This window comes from Halichoerus grypus, chromosome 6, assembly GCF_964656455.1.
Source record: "Halichoerus grypus chromosome 6, mHalGry1.hap1.1, whole genome shotgun sequence".
NCBI classification, from domain to species: Eukaryota; Metazoa; Chordata; class Mammalia; order Carnivora; family Phocidae; genus Halichoerus; species Halichoerus grypus.
In genome coordinates, this window is record NC_135717.1 from 133886335 (window position 1) to 133901268 (window position 14934).

At 39.6% G+C, this 14934-nt stretch overlaps 1 protein-coding gene across 3 annotated transcripts in view; it reads right to left on the bottom strand.

The window, feature by feature from the left end:
* TSPAN8 (tetraspanin 8) overlaps window positions 1-14934 on the bottom strand; it is a 224235-nt gene that overhangs the window by 22534 nt on the left and 186767 nt on the right. The window contains exons 1-2 of one of the 3 annotated variants that reach the window (XM_078076292.1): window positions 10565-10633; window positions 9946-10114 (exon numbers count right to left, since the gene is read on the bottom strand). In XM_078076292.1, the coding sequence (XP_077932418.1) occupies window positions 9946-10005 (60 nt within the window). In that variant the 5' untranslated portion in view covers window positions 10006-10114; window positions 10565-10633. Of the gene's footprint in view, window positions 1-9945; window positions 10334-10564; window positions 10634-14934 lie in introns of those variants that run through there. The other 2 variants (XM_078076291.1, XM_036111826.2) reach the window with 2 other exon arrangements.

The following is a 14934-nucleotide window of genomic DNA, read 5'->3' on the forward strand; positions in this document are numbered from 1 at the left end:
CTCCAGTAGGTGAATGGATGGATAAATAAACTATGGTACATCTAGACAAGGGAACATTATTCAGCACTAAAAAAAAAAAATGAGCTATCACACCATGAAAAGACATGGAAGAACCTTAAATGCATATTACTAAGTAAAAGAAGCCAATCTGAAAAGCCTACATACTGTATGATTATGACTCAATGACAATCTGGAAGAGGCCAAACTATGGATTAGTTTTAGATCTTAAAAGATCAGGGGTTGCCAGAGGGGATACAGAATGAATAGATAGAGCACAGACGATTTTTAGGCAGTGAAAATACTCTATACAATATTATAATTCTGGATACATGTCAATGTCATTATACACGTGTCCAAACCCATAGAATGTACAAAACCAAGAGTGAAACCTAATGAAAACTATGGTCTTTGGGTGGTTATGATATGTCAAAGGAGGTTCATCAATTGAAATACATGTACTGCTCTGGTGAGTGATATAGATAACGGGATAAGCTATGTATGTGTGGGGGTAGGGTATATGGGAAATTTCTGTACCTTCTTCTCCATTTGGCTGTACACTTAAAACTGCTCTAGAAAAATTCAATTTATTTTAAAATTATTTTTAAGTAATTAAAAATTAATTTTTAAAAAGAAAAAGAAAGAAGGGCGCCTGGGTGGCTCAGTTGGTTAAGCGTCCCGACTCTTGATTTCAGTTCACCCTGCTCACATGCTCTCTCTTTCTCTCTAAAAATGGAAGGAAGGAAGGGAAAGAAAGAAAGAAAGAAAGAAAGAAAGAAAGAAAGAAAGAAAGAAAGAAAGAAAGAGAAAGAAAGAAAGAAAGAAAGAAAGAAAGAAAGAAAGGAAGGAAGGAAGGAAGGAAGGAAGAAAGAAAGAAAGAAAGAAAGAAAGAAAGAAAGAAAGAAAGAAAGAAAGAAAGAAAGAAAGAAAGAAAGAAAGAAAAAAAGGAAGGGAAAAAAAAAGAAAGAATATCCAATTATTTTAGAAGTCAAGAATACTTTGCCCAATTTCAATCTTTACAATTCGGGAAATTTTCTTAGAAATTTTCAAGTTGGATAAACTCTCATTTCAATCCCTATCTATCTTTTCTTCCAACTTCATCTTAAAAACAAAAGAAATGCATGTTTAGAATATGCCATTCTCATCTTAATGAAGAATTTAGTATAAAAATCAGTCTTAATAATATAAAATTATTAAATGTTATACTGACTTTAAAAGTAAATGGATTTTCTATCAAGAATAATAATTCTAGAGTCATGATTGATATTAACCTATTTTATCTCAATTGTTACCAGATTGGCTATCATAATGGTTCTCAGAGCCCTTTTCCAGTTTGGCTTTAGGTCCTTGTCGCCCAGCCTTCTTATACTGTTTAAATAATTGAGAGTATAAATTAAGATATAAGTATCTAGCTCTGTCCTACTTTCTGTTGACCAGGTTGTAAAAGGAAATGAGTTGATACTTTGGGCCACCAACTCAGCAGACAGTGGACACTGCAGAACTGACCTGGCCTACTGTCCCCAAGGCTTACCTTCCGGTTCCTCCTTGAAGGCAGTCATTGTGGTTATCAGTCAGCTCCTATAAGATATCTTTCTTTTTATGGAATTAGGATGCAGTTGGTCTGAGCCAACATTCTAAGAAATTAGGCAATAATTTTGATGTTTGCTTATGAGCATGCTATGGACTGAATTATATCCCCACTAAATTTACAAGTCAAAGCCCCACCCTGCAGTTTGACTGTATTTTGAGTTTGGGCTTTTAGGAGGTAATTAAGATTAAATGAGGTCATCAGGGTGGGGTCCTAATCCAATATGATTGATGACCTTATAACAGAGGAAGAGATCTCTCTCTCTCTCTCTTTCTGCACAATGCATGGAACAAAAACCATGTGAGGACACAGCAAGAAGACAACCATCTGCAAGCCAGGAAGAGAGCTCTCACCAGAAACCAAATTGACTGGCGCCTTGATCTTGGACTTCCAGCCTCCAGAACTAGGAGAAAATAAATTTCTGTTGTTCAACCCACCAAGCCCAGGGTATTTTGTTAGGGCAGCCCAAGCAGTCTAAGACAGGGCACAAGTTGACAACTATAAAGTGTCAGGAAGAAAAAGGGAAGCACCATCTAGAGCAAAGATAAAAGGTATAGAACCAGCTGATTTGTCCTCTTCTTGGATACGGTGTCCGCCAATCATCCCTACTCCCACCCTCTCAATTCTATCCTTTGATTTTATCACGGTGTATTTGAAGGGTGTTGAAAATGGAAGAAAGTGCGTAGCACTCTGCTAGGGGGAAGTGTGGATCGTGAGCTCTACCATTATTGGCCCAGAATGGACACTTTTTCGATAAGCTTAAGGGAAAGTTTCCTGTACTGTTCCTGAAAGGTTGTAAAAGAATAAGGGGCGCCTGGGTGGCTCAGTCGTTAAGCGTCTGCCTTCGGCTCAGGTCATGGTCCCAGGGTCTTGGGATCAAGCCCCGCATCGGGCTCCCTGCTCCGCGGAGAGCCTGCTTCTCCCTCTCCCGCTCCCCTTGCTTGTGTTCCCTCTCTCGCTGTGTCTCTCTGTCAAATAAATAAATAAAATCTTCAAAAAAATAAAAAATAAAAAAATAATAAAAAATAAAAGAATAAGAAAATATCCAAATGCATAACCTGGATAACTCCAAGATTTGTTTTTATGATAACCCCACAACACCTCCGGCCATGAATGCAGGAAGGAAGGATTCCAAGAGCCCTAACAATTTAGGACCATACTACTGTTGTTGATTTTCAAGTTTCTTTTTTTAATAAACATTTATTTGAAAGTCTAGTTCCATGGCATTGTGGTAAGATGAAGCAGAGCACACCATTGTTGCCTGTGAGAATTGTTTTTTATATTAAATTATCTTTTTTTTTTTTCCATTTATTGTGTCCTCTCCTTCAGGAATACAAACTGTTCTGGTTTTCCATTCTCTGCTCTACCTTCTTTCACCTCACTTATCTCTTTTTTAATTTTCCTCTGGGAGGTTTTCTCAATTTGGGATTCTATCTCACGGTCTCCATTTAATGTTTCTGGAGTGGATTTTAACTCTATCATTTGGTTTCTGGTTTATATGAGGTACTTCTTTAGTTTACCCATTTTTCTTTTCATCCCATTCTGTGCTTTCCCAGTTAGCTTCTTCTTCTCTCCTGGTCTCCATCCTCTGTTTCATAGGGAGTTGTTTTCTGCCATTGCACTGTGGATGCCAATTCCCAGATCCTCGCTCCATGATGTTGGAATGTTTCTTTCAGGGATGTGTGCTTGTCCTCTGAGGTTTCAGTGACGTTCCCTGTCACTTGTTCAGCAGTCTTTATTAGGACTTGGGCTGGATTTTCTCTCATCTTATTCACCTTGAATAAGATGAGACCCATTCTGATGTATGATTCATGGAGAGTAGGGTCTGTGCTTTGCCTCACTCAACGACATGACGGTGATTCTCAGACCGGTTGGAGGAGAGCTTGCTGGGCCTTCTCTCTGCAGGCATGACCTAATGCAGCTGATTTCCTGACCTGGCCTCCTAGCACTCACACACTATCTGCTTTTCTGATGCTCTACACCAGTGGAGTTAATTAAAAACTTCAATTCTCAGCAGGCTCTGCCCTCATGGTTTTTCAGCCCCAAGTGACTGATTCCTTGTATCAGTGAGTGGTAAGCACACAGCGAAGTGTCTCCATAGTTGCCTTCACGTGTGTCTTCTGAGCCCAGTAAGTAAGCCAAACCAGTACAACTGCTGCAAATTCTAATTTTAAGTAGCTCTAAATTTAGGAGAAAGAAATCAACCGCATTTCTTTCTGACATAAATAGGGTCTGGGTAAACGTGCTTCAGGTTATCTTTGCTGCACTAAAGGATAAAATCACTAAAATGTACATAACTTCAAATTAGGGAAAGAGAGTTGGATGTTCAGCATTTGATTAGCATCCTAATGTTTCTGAATCATAAAATGGATGCAAATTCAGGGGGCGCCTGGGTGACTCAGTCGATTCAACATCTGCCTTCGGCTCAGGTCATGATCTCAAGGTCCCGGGATGGAGCCTCATGTCCAGCTCCCTGTTCAGTGGGGAGTCTGCTTCTCCTTCTCCCTCTGCCCCTTCCCCCACTCGTGCCCTCTCGCTCTCTCAAATTAAAAAAAAAAAAAAAAGATGCAAATTCAGGAATGTTTTTATCACTTTGGGTCAAAAGTACAAGCTGCAGACTGTACATACATTTGCAGGGCCTGGGCAAGGACACAAAGAACAAACAGTCCGCAGACCACAGGTCTCTATAGTGAGAAGTTATCAGTCATGGTAATAAACATATAGAAAATGTTTCCTATCGTCCGACCTTGACAAATGTGCCCACTTAATGACCTGGAGGACAAGATTTGCTTTTGAATTCTCTGACTCCTCCCAGTCTGGAGTCTGCTATCAGCAGGGGGGTGGCCTGGGGAGAGCCAGCCTGCCCACTGGCCCTCACTCCAGGCTCTGTCCTGAACTCTGAGGGACAAAACAGGAATGGCTGTGGATCTGTCAGCCTGCAAGCCAGCCCTGGTCCAACCTGCTCCCATTCCGGCAAACAGTGCCCCCTTGATCATACCATGGAGAAGGGTCTGGGCAGACCCTGGAAACAGGTTTGGAGCCATTTGGGCAGGGAAATTGGGGGTCTCAAGTCCCACAGCGTGGAGGCCAGGCTCAGGGTGAACACAGTTCTCTAGCCCCACAGATTCCTTGACCCATGAGGCCAGAGGAGGGCTGGAGTAGGGCTAAAATTATATTTCAGTTTTTAAAGCCAATTACGTATAAAATATTACCACACCGGACTCTAATACTTTTAAACTAAAAAGCAATATGATGGTTGGAATTGGGGGAAATTGCATTAATTGAACTATTATTGCATGTGAGTCCTTGGTTATAGGCTTTCAGAAAGCATTTTATTTCATCTTCATAATTAACTCTGCTGGATAAAATTATCATCCTCATTTTACAAATACAGAGACTGGGGCACAGAAAAGTCAAGGAACATGTTTCCGGCCACAGAGCAATATGGAGTGAAGTCAGGATTTGGATCTCAAGTCTGTCTGCTTACAAAATACGCTTTCCTTCTTTCCATTCCCCTCATCTGTGCTAGAAGAATTTCTGTCTCCATCATATTTCTTGTCATCTTATTTCCTCCTCTATTTCAGAATTCAATATTGGAACTGATTTCTCACTATGCACTGTAGTTTCATATTTTTGTCTCATAAAAATGTCATACAATGTTGGTGGAAATGTCTGTTTCTTAAGCATTTCTTTAACATTATTCTGAATTCTTTTCTATGCCTTAATTCATTTAACCTTCCCAACAACTCTGTGAAGTAGATATTGCTACTACCCCAATTTTAAAGACGAGGAACTCTAAAGCACAGAGAGATCAACACATTTCCCCAAGGTCACACAGCTAGTGAGGAAGGAGTGGAGGGAGGTTCAGCCTGAACTCTCAACCCCTGGGCTTAGATGCCTTTTGTCATGGTTACAGTTCCACGCGGACTGCATAGTGGCAGGAAACCACTGTATTTACCAAGTTCACACATTACTGTCATAGGTCTCTATCCTGGGAGATTTCATCAACCGACACGATGAAGTATCACTGGGCCTGATATTTTTTTCAGCTTCCCCTATCTCAGTTATGTCTGCCTTGACTCTCTTCATTGCTCTCGGCCCAGCCACCCAGGCGACCCAGGCGACCCAGGCACGGCATAAAATACAAGGAGGAACATCAAAATTCTGGTTCCTGGACTCTCTCCAAGTTGTGACTTCCTTCTGCTCTCTTCAAAGGGCTTCAGGCACGGCATCCTGCAGTTGCTGATACATTCGGCTTTTACAACCCTCTCCTCCTTCTCGCCTTACCGCATTTGGGATCGGTCATGTGACCTCACTCCGCTTTCCTTCCTTCCCACAGGGCTGGCCTCTCGGTAGCTAGCTCTCCGCCTCTCCGGGCGGTTCCACTGCATCCCTGGGCCAGCCGAAGGCTCTGTGTCCAGTGCTCACCCAGAACAACTACCATACCCCAGCATCTGCAATACTCCCCAGCTTAATCTATCTGAGAGGAGCATAAGGAAACGGGCAGCTCATCTGTTCTGACACAAGACTTGGAGAATAGATTTTGTACCTGGAATTTATCCATTCTCTACAGCACCTCCAATTTCACTGTGACTCACATCAAACGCTAGCCTCAGTGATTAAGAACGATTTCCACTTTCACATGTTTTTCTTCAATTGCTAATTCTGACAAATGGAAATTGCCACGTATTTATGTGACATATCTCAAGTTCTCTCCCAAAAGAAACTGGTATGTTTAGCTTACATGACCATATGCATATCTCAGAGATATTTCAACATCTGGCCCAACTTTGCAAAGGCTTAGTTTTGCAAGTTACACCAGAAAGAATGCATTTGAACACATAAGGCCATGGATATCTATAAGAAAACCACATCAGTGGGACTGTTAAACTTGTTGCTTAAGTAAACTTTAGGAATGTGACAAATTGCTAATTTCCTATGAAGGATCATAAAATTCCAATGGAGAGCTCTGGGTTGGGACAGAGGGGAGAGTAGAAATAGTAGTGGTTCCCTAACCTCAGGGACTCCTGCTGTCTAAATTTTGAATGAAACTATTGATGTCACCTGTTGGCTGAAAAGTCATCACTGTTCTTTACCGCCATTGCTCTTATTCAAAGACTCCATTTCGAGATGTGTCATACAGAGATTGTAGGTCACACTGATATGCGGTTGGGAAGAAAAAGGCCTTTTACCCCAGGGAAGTTAGAAATATCTAACTGAAATCTAATGCATCAGAAAGACTTTGTCTTCATTATCAGAAAAACAAAGAGATAATGGAGACCATAAAATAATCAGAGAATCCGGGGAAAGCAGTGACAATATCTGGGTACAGCACGGTACAGATCTCTAATCTTAAATATATAATCCTGAACCTATAACATGCCCCTTGCCTAATCTCTCTTTGTCATTTCAGCTTAAAATTCAGATTTCAAATTCCTGGGTAGCTCCTTAATGAAACACTGACTTCTAATGTATTCACAATCTTTGTGAATGCACTTTGTATGCTGTTTTTATACAACAGGAACTAGGGAAATAAGCCTGGAACATCTTGTCATACCAATGGGGAAGAAGTTATGCTATTAAGATCATGTCAAAAGGACTCAGGAGCCAACTTGAAGATGCTCCCCAATGGCCAAAGATAAAATAAATTGCATATCAACAAAGAAAAGGATAAGCAATGCTTGTTTATTACTGTTGCATGATACCAGAAAATTAACTCATCATTTTGAAATCAGTTAAGTAAAAAGTAAGAAGCATTTATGCTTCCTTTTTTTTTTTTTTTAATAAAAACTGGGTACTACTGGTAACCAATCAATAAATGCTGGGTTTCTCTTTATTTAAAGTATTCCAGCTCATACATGAACAAAAGGTGATGGAAATAGAATATCACCAATTTGGAACTCTTAATGGACTGTTTCTTAGGTTCTTGAGTGGCAACTAACATCACAAAAAGTGACACGGTCAGACAGTATGTGCCTCCTGATGAAAGAACTCAATATCACTTCTAAAGTAGTTGTGCTCCCCCCAAAAAAACAATCTGAATCTCTTCAAGCTGACAAATGCGATCACTAGATTAGAGATAATACGGAGGACAGGGGAACATGATAAACTATACCACAGGTGTGCAAATAGCAAACACCAGACTGGGGAAAATGTGGTAAGACTGACAACACACATCAATACATAAAATTTCAAGGGGGAAAAAAGAGATGAAGATGGAAGGAGAACCTAAAGATGAAAATTGACATACAGGATATATCAACCAATAGCAAGGCGTGAACCTTATTTAGATTCTGAAATATCCCTAGATGGATATTTGATAATCAATTCAGGAAGTCTTATTAAGTTTTTAGTGTGATAATGACATTATGGTTATATTTTTTAAAAAGAATTACTTCTCTTTTAGAGACATATACTAAAATATTTACAGATGAAATGATGTATCTGGGATTTGCTTCAAATTGATATAGAGTGGAGAAAGTGAATGAGAGCATGCGCACAGAATTGCCTTGATATCCTCACTGTTGGGGCTCAATGATGGGGTTGATCACCCTTTTCTATTCTGTGAATGTTCAAAATTCTCCATAACAAAAAGCTACAAACAAAATCAATCAAAGTACATAGGCATTCCTTTGTTTATATTCTACTCTCAAGGTTTAACCAATTTTAAATATTTTTTAAAATATTTTTGTTTATTTATTTGACAGAGAGACAGCGAGAGAGGGAACACAAGCAGGGGGAGTGGGAGAGGGAGAAGCAGGCTTCCCGCTGAGCCGGGAGCCCGATGTGGGGCTCGATCCCAGGACCCTGGGATCATGACCCGGGCCAAAGGCAGACACCTAATGACTGAGCCACCCAGGCGCCCCCAATTTTAAATATTTCAAGCGAAGAAATTTATCAGGACTAACTTTAAAAAACTGGCATATATTCATGACCTATACTTAATATTTGCAAAAGCAGCCTGTTTTTCTAGGGAAAAGAGGAAGTAAAGGGACAGATCTTCTTTATTTTATTTTATTTATTTACATACTCATTTACTTCACCAATATTTCATCTGTACTCATTAGGGCTGCTGACACTGAATGGAAAGTCGTTCTGTACAACAAGACTGTATTCCTATAGTTAAGCTTAATTAGGTACATCCTTGTTTTAACAGGAGAGAAGTTTACCAACATAGAGATACCAGCTGCCTGGTTAAGGTAACCAGGTAAAAAACAAAACCAGAACTCTCTCCTGCCTATGCTGCATAAGCCATTTCTTTTTTTTTTTTTTTAAAGATTTTATTTATTTATTTATTTGACAGAGAGAGACACAGCCCACAGCCGAGAGCAGGAACACAAGCAGGGGGAGTGGGAGAGGGAGAAGCAGGCTTCCCACCGAGCAGGGAGCCCGATGCAGGGCTAGATCCCAGGGCCTTGGGATCATGACCTGAGCCCAAGACAGACGCTTAACGACTGAGCCACCCAGGCGCCCCCAGGAGCCATTTTTTAAATCCAGCATACAAAATGATTTTTTCACGTAAGGACTTTGAGCTATTTCTACTGATTTACTTCTGAACAATCTTTAATTGCACCCTATATTACTGAAAATGATGTCAATTGTCCAACATCCCAGCCTGCCTTTTACCTTTTGCCTTCCATATCTTATTTTTCCATTTTCTAATATTTAATGCTACTTATCAATTTATTTACTGTCTTATGTCAATAGGCTTTCCAAAAAACCCATACGACCTGCTAAAATACCAACCCTGTTGATTAAGAGGTGGGGTGATGACACATCAAAATAACTAACTTTTTAAACCTAGTTTACTAAGTTTCATTTTTCCATGATTAAATAATTGTATTGTTTCCCTCTCAAGTTTTTTATGACCCACTGTTTCTTCTTTGGGTCTCTGAAAATGATCCTTTCCTCATCTTTCTCATCTGACACCCCACCATTCACCTGTTTCAGACCCAAATGTAAAGATTAGGATTCAGGGGCTGGGCTCCGGTGGAATCAGACCAAATTTTTCCCACAAGGTCCTTAAACTAGGGAGGCCTGCATGATATACAACTAAGAATAGTTGTCCTTTAATTAAGGGGTATTTTTTTTCCTCTGTGATTGTTTTGCAACAATATCAAAACATTTATGAAATGTTTATCCTCACAGATCCTGAAGTCCACTTTCTTGAGTCATTGGCTCATTTTCAATTACTGACATAACCAAAGAAAGAACAAACAAATCCAAACAAGTAAATGGAAAATACATTTTCCTCCTCCTCCTATTTCTCTAGTGCAGAGTCTGTTCTCGTTTATGGTATTTGTATCAAGGTCCCCTTTCTTGCCTAAAATTGATAATTAGAAAAAAAACAAAACACTTACCCAGAACAAGAAGTTGAAGATAAACATAGAATATTTTATACAGCCACTCACACCTGCCATGTCGGAAAAGGATCAGGAATCCAGATGCCGTGAATGTAACTGTTCCTTGTAGGACTGTCCTGCAATATTCTCTGGAGTAATTTGCCTGCAGAGATTTCTGTGTCCAAGGCTTCGGAGCAGAAATAGAAAGCAAAGGAGGGGTAGAGGGGAATAATCCAGTTATTAAAGTGGATAAAAAATTAACCACACATTTAAATATCACAAGGGCTATCACTAGGCGAGTATGTTCTTTTGCTTGTCATGGCTCCTGGGGCACTGGGCCAGGATATTTATGATCCTTTCTTAAAAACTGCCTCCTCTAAAGTAAACAGATATCAAGTTAAGGAGTGGCGCTGGATCGGAGAGAGAGTGGCACAGCGATACTGGGTTGTTGGATTTCAGAAACCACAACTTGACTTCCCTGCCCTCCGTTTCCACTACAGGAAAGCAAGACTGTTTTGCTCTGAGATAAAGGGACATTGTGTCTCAACTCATTTTGCATTGCATTTTCTCAACAATGCAAAATTTCTCCCAGGGGCAATAAAATGCGTTTAGAAATGTGTAAAATCTGAAGGCTTACCCCCTGTCACCTTTCATCCTGAACCCCAGAGGGGTGGGAACCACCGTGACATGGACCTGCCTTCCAAAGCTTCTAAATTTATTTCAAAATAAGTCCACGAAGCTGCTATGAATGCAGCATAGATAGGGGAAGTGAGGAGTGAGAGGCTGCCCTGCCTATTACAAGACCATTCAGCGTTTATCTTTATTTCTTTACAGTGTAAAGGGGAAAAAAATAAAATTCTCAGAAGCCACTCTCTGACGGCCTCATTGTGTTCATTTTATAATGTGTAGCCATGTTGATAGCTCAGTTTATTGTTAAGGCGGGCACCGAACTTCCCTTCCCCTGGTAAGTTACATCCAGCAACAGCTCCTCTCCACCAATTCAGTTTGTGGATTCCTGGTCCTCTTAGACAAAAAATTCAAAATGAGAAGGTGGTCATAGTTCAGTGACCATAGATTGTACAATTTGTTTCTAGTGCTAATAGAAGGCAGCTGTGGCAGGTAAAAGGCAAAATTCTCTGACCTAATCAGGGAGGTGTGGACTGCTTTTGTATAAACAATTTGGGTCATGCTAGTTTCTACATCCTGTGTCTAAAAGAGAGTTCTTTTCTCCCTAAAGAAAAGAACCCTATACTTCAAAATGTTGTTGGGGAAAATAATTCTTTAAAATCTTTGTTAAGTTCTATACAATAAGCAAGCGTGGACCTCTAAGAAACTGGGTCAGTTAAAAGAATATTTTTCTACTTTTCACTGACATACAAAGGTGCTCTTGAAACAATCCCACTCTCTGACTATAAACACAATGTATTTTTATTGTATTGGCATCAATCATATTTAGTGTGAAGGCCAAATTTAGGATTAGTGCAAAAATAATGGCTTAATATTTAAATAATGAAAATTGTTGGTGTTCTATGTTGTTTCCTCTAGAAAATGGAAATAATCTCACAAACTTCTACTGAGATATTAATGTGGATAGGATTATCCAAAGCTGAAAGAATAAAGTGGTTTTGATTGAGTGAAAAACCAAATGGATTTGAAGTCCTAGAAATGATTATCAGTTAGAGGTAAAAATCAAAAGAAATATATAGATAAAAATGTTGTTTTGTGGACAAGAATGTATTGAGTACTTACTAAATTTCAGTTTAGAATACATTTTTTTAAAAAAAATATGGTATTTAGTTAAATCGTTAAGGAACCCTGAAACACAAAAATCAACGGATGGGTTTTATAGAAAAATTCCTCTTCATAGAAGATTCCACAGTCCAATTCGAAACCAATATGAAACAGTTCACTCCTCTGAATTCCTATCCCAGTAAATTTTATAATCACACAACATTTACCCAAGTTAATAATGTGGAGTCCCTTTGTATTCCTCTTTCTTTCCTGCCCGGTATCCAGTCACTTCTCACAGTCCGCTGAGCTCCTAAATTTCCTTCAAATCTGGTTCCTCCATCTCTCGTTTAACTACTGTCATTATCCAACCTGTTATCATCTCTCATTCCACCAGAATCTTAATTAGTTTCCCTGCCAGTCTCTTCCCCCTCCATCTGCCTTAACACTCCAGAATTTTCTTTTTCGTTCCATAATTCTCTTCACAAATACTTATTGACTATGTAATTCCCCTGATTAAAAAACCAATCTAAGGATGGTTTCCTATCACCTACAGGATACATTCCAGACTTCTTAGAATGACACTGATAGCACAGGGTAGGCAAGCCTCTACCCACCTCCCAGAACTTTCTCCCATTCCTCTCTTCCTGGGCAGCCTCTACTCCTAGGCTCCATATGCATGAAATTGATTCACAGGACCAGAATACATCCTGGGATTTTATGACTCTGTGCCGTGTCAGAGTTCTAGGGAACTACCAACATGTTACCCTTCACCCCTCTCAAAAGATCAATTACCAAATAAAGAAAAATAGTTTCTTTATTTCAGGATTTGTCAGAATCCTAAACCGCTGATATTCTATTCTAAATACACAGCAATTCCCAAATGAATGTGACCCCAGAAAGTATTTTTGAAAGACATATCCTTGAACCGGTGTTACAGCACTTACTTATAGAAATGCTGATCTAGACAAACATCCACATTTTACACATAAAAAAAAAGTGAAGCCCAAAGAGATTGAGTAGCCCAAGTCCACAAAACTGGCTAATGGCAGAACTCTTTAGCTCTAGACAGGAGGTCTCATGATGATCAGATCAGTATTCTGTCCACTTGCACCAACTATGTCTTGAGTTGTGTAATATGATTATAAGATGAGTCAGTTACCACCTTAGATCTTGAGAAGTTGTTCTGTATCAGGTATTTAACAGTGGGGGGGGCGGGGCAGAGGTAGGGAGGGGCTGGAGAGTGTCAGTAATATATCTTAGACCCAGCGAAATGCCAGGCCAGGAATGAGAGGCAATGGAGGGTAGGATATCACAAGAAATGACAACTGAAGAGAAGAGCTGAAGAAAAGTCTAATAAATCAGATAACGTTTTCCTAATGCTGCCATTGTGCCAGTTGTTATCACTCATAGTAAATGCACAGGGTAACTAACACTAGATGAGGATTCAAATCCAGTTAATCATGAAAATACTCCACAAGGCGGTCATAGTAAACTAGGTTTTGATAGCAATATGGGGACACTGGCAGGGAGAAAAGAGAGAGGGATTCCTTGTGTTCAGAGTAGGAAAAAAGGCATGAATAAAACCATCAGGTACCCTATATAAAATGCAGCATTTTCTCTAGGTCATCAAGCAAATCAGGCATACATTTGGGACTTGAACGAGAAAGCAGACATAGAAAGGAGGTTCATTTTCACCATGATATCATGTTTCCCTCTACAAGATATACGCAACAATTCATTCAACAAATGTATTGAGTGCATACAGTATCCTAGGCACTGTCCTACACAGGTGCTGGGGACACAGCGGTTTACAGAACAAGATAAAAATCCAGTCCTCATGGGAAATTGTATACAATATACATACAGATATATTGGGTAGCTAGACTTTGGAAACAAAAATATAAAGAGGAAGTTATCTTCCCACTACAATGTGAATATAAACAGATGCTCTTTATTATTATTTAAAGATAAATTTGATAGCATATTCAGATAACTTGCCTCTTAGCCATTCATTCAACAAATACTTATTGAACACCTACTATATTCTGAGCCCTGGGGATAAGGCAATGAACAAACAGAAAATGCTCCTGATCTCCTGAAGTTTGCACTCCAGAAAGGGAGATGACTTCCCCTTTGTATTTTTGTTTCCAAAATCTAGTTACCCAATATATTTGTCATTGGAGTAGGTACTGAAAAATCAAGTCATGTGTTTTGTTTTATTTTAAAGATTTTATTTATTTATTTATTTATTTGAGAGAGAGAGCAGAGCGAGAGAGAGAGCACATGCATGGTGGCCAGGGGCGGGGGGGGGGAGGAGGCAGAGGGAGAGGGAGAAGCAGACTCCCCACTGAGCAGGGAGCCCCACACGGGATTCGATCCCAGGACCCTGGGATCATGACCTGTGACCTGAGCCAAAGGCAGACACTTAACCGACTGAGCCACCCAGGCGCCCCTCGTCATGTGTTTTAGAGAAAAGATTTATGCTATTTTATCTTATATATTCTCCCATTATCACTGTCACCGTACACTCTAAGGGGTTTTTAATGGCATTATGGATATTCATTTCCTCAAAGGCTGATAGCAGTAGCAAGAAAAATGATGTTGAAGTTTCTCTTCCTTATGACCACTTAGGTGTGGGTGTGTAAGTACATGAAGATAAGAGGTCATACATTTTAAGCAATTAGAGTGAAGAGAAAGTTCTGGTACTCTTTAGCATTTCTCATTTTGAAAAACCTTTTTTCTTATTTTCCAAAAATGGAGGTTGCTCATTTACAGGTTTTATGATTCCTTTTACAGGAGCAAAGCCTTGGCTCTTGTCCTCTTGTCCAGTTCCAGCATTCCCAAGACCAACATTTTTCTTCTGCTTTCAGTTGAGCATAACGCTCTATGCTTCCTATCCCGTGTGCTTACGGAGCCTAGCTCATAAAAACCTCTTGCATGTTCCCACTGGGGATGGGAAGCATCTGGTGTGAGAATGATCTGTCTCCTTCCTTTGCAGGACATTTTGAAACAATGATACCTATTTATAGTATTAATTCCAGCTCAGAAATAAAATGTGACTTGGAATTGTCTTCGTGAAGTAGCAAGACAGTGCTCATGAACAATGGATATCCAATATTCTTCCTCTCTTACAGATATTTTTACTCTAAAATGGTCATGATTTGTACCCCTAGACATAAAGTCACTAACCATATAGGTTACAAAAATAAAAATATGAAAATATGCATCAGAAAATAGACTTTAGATCATCACTAAAATCAATTTTTTAAAAAGATT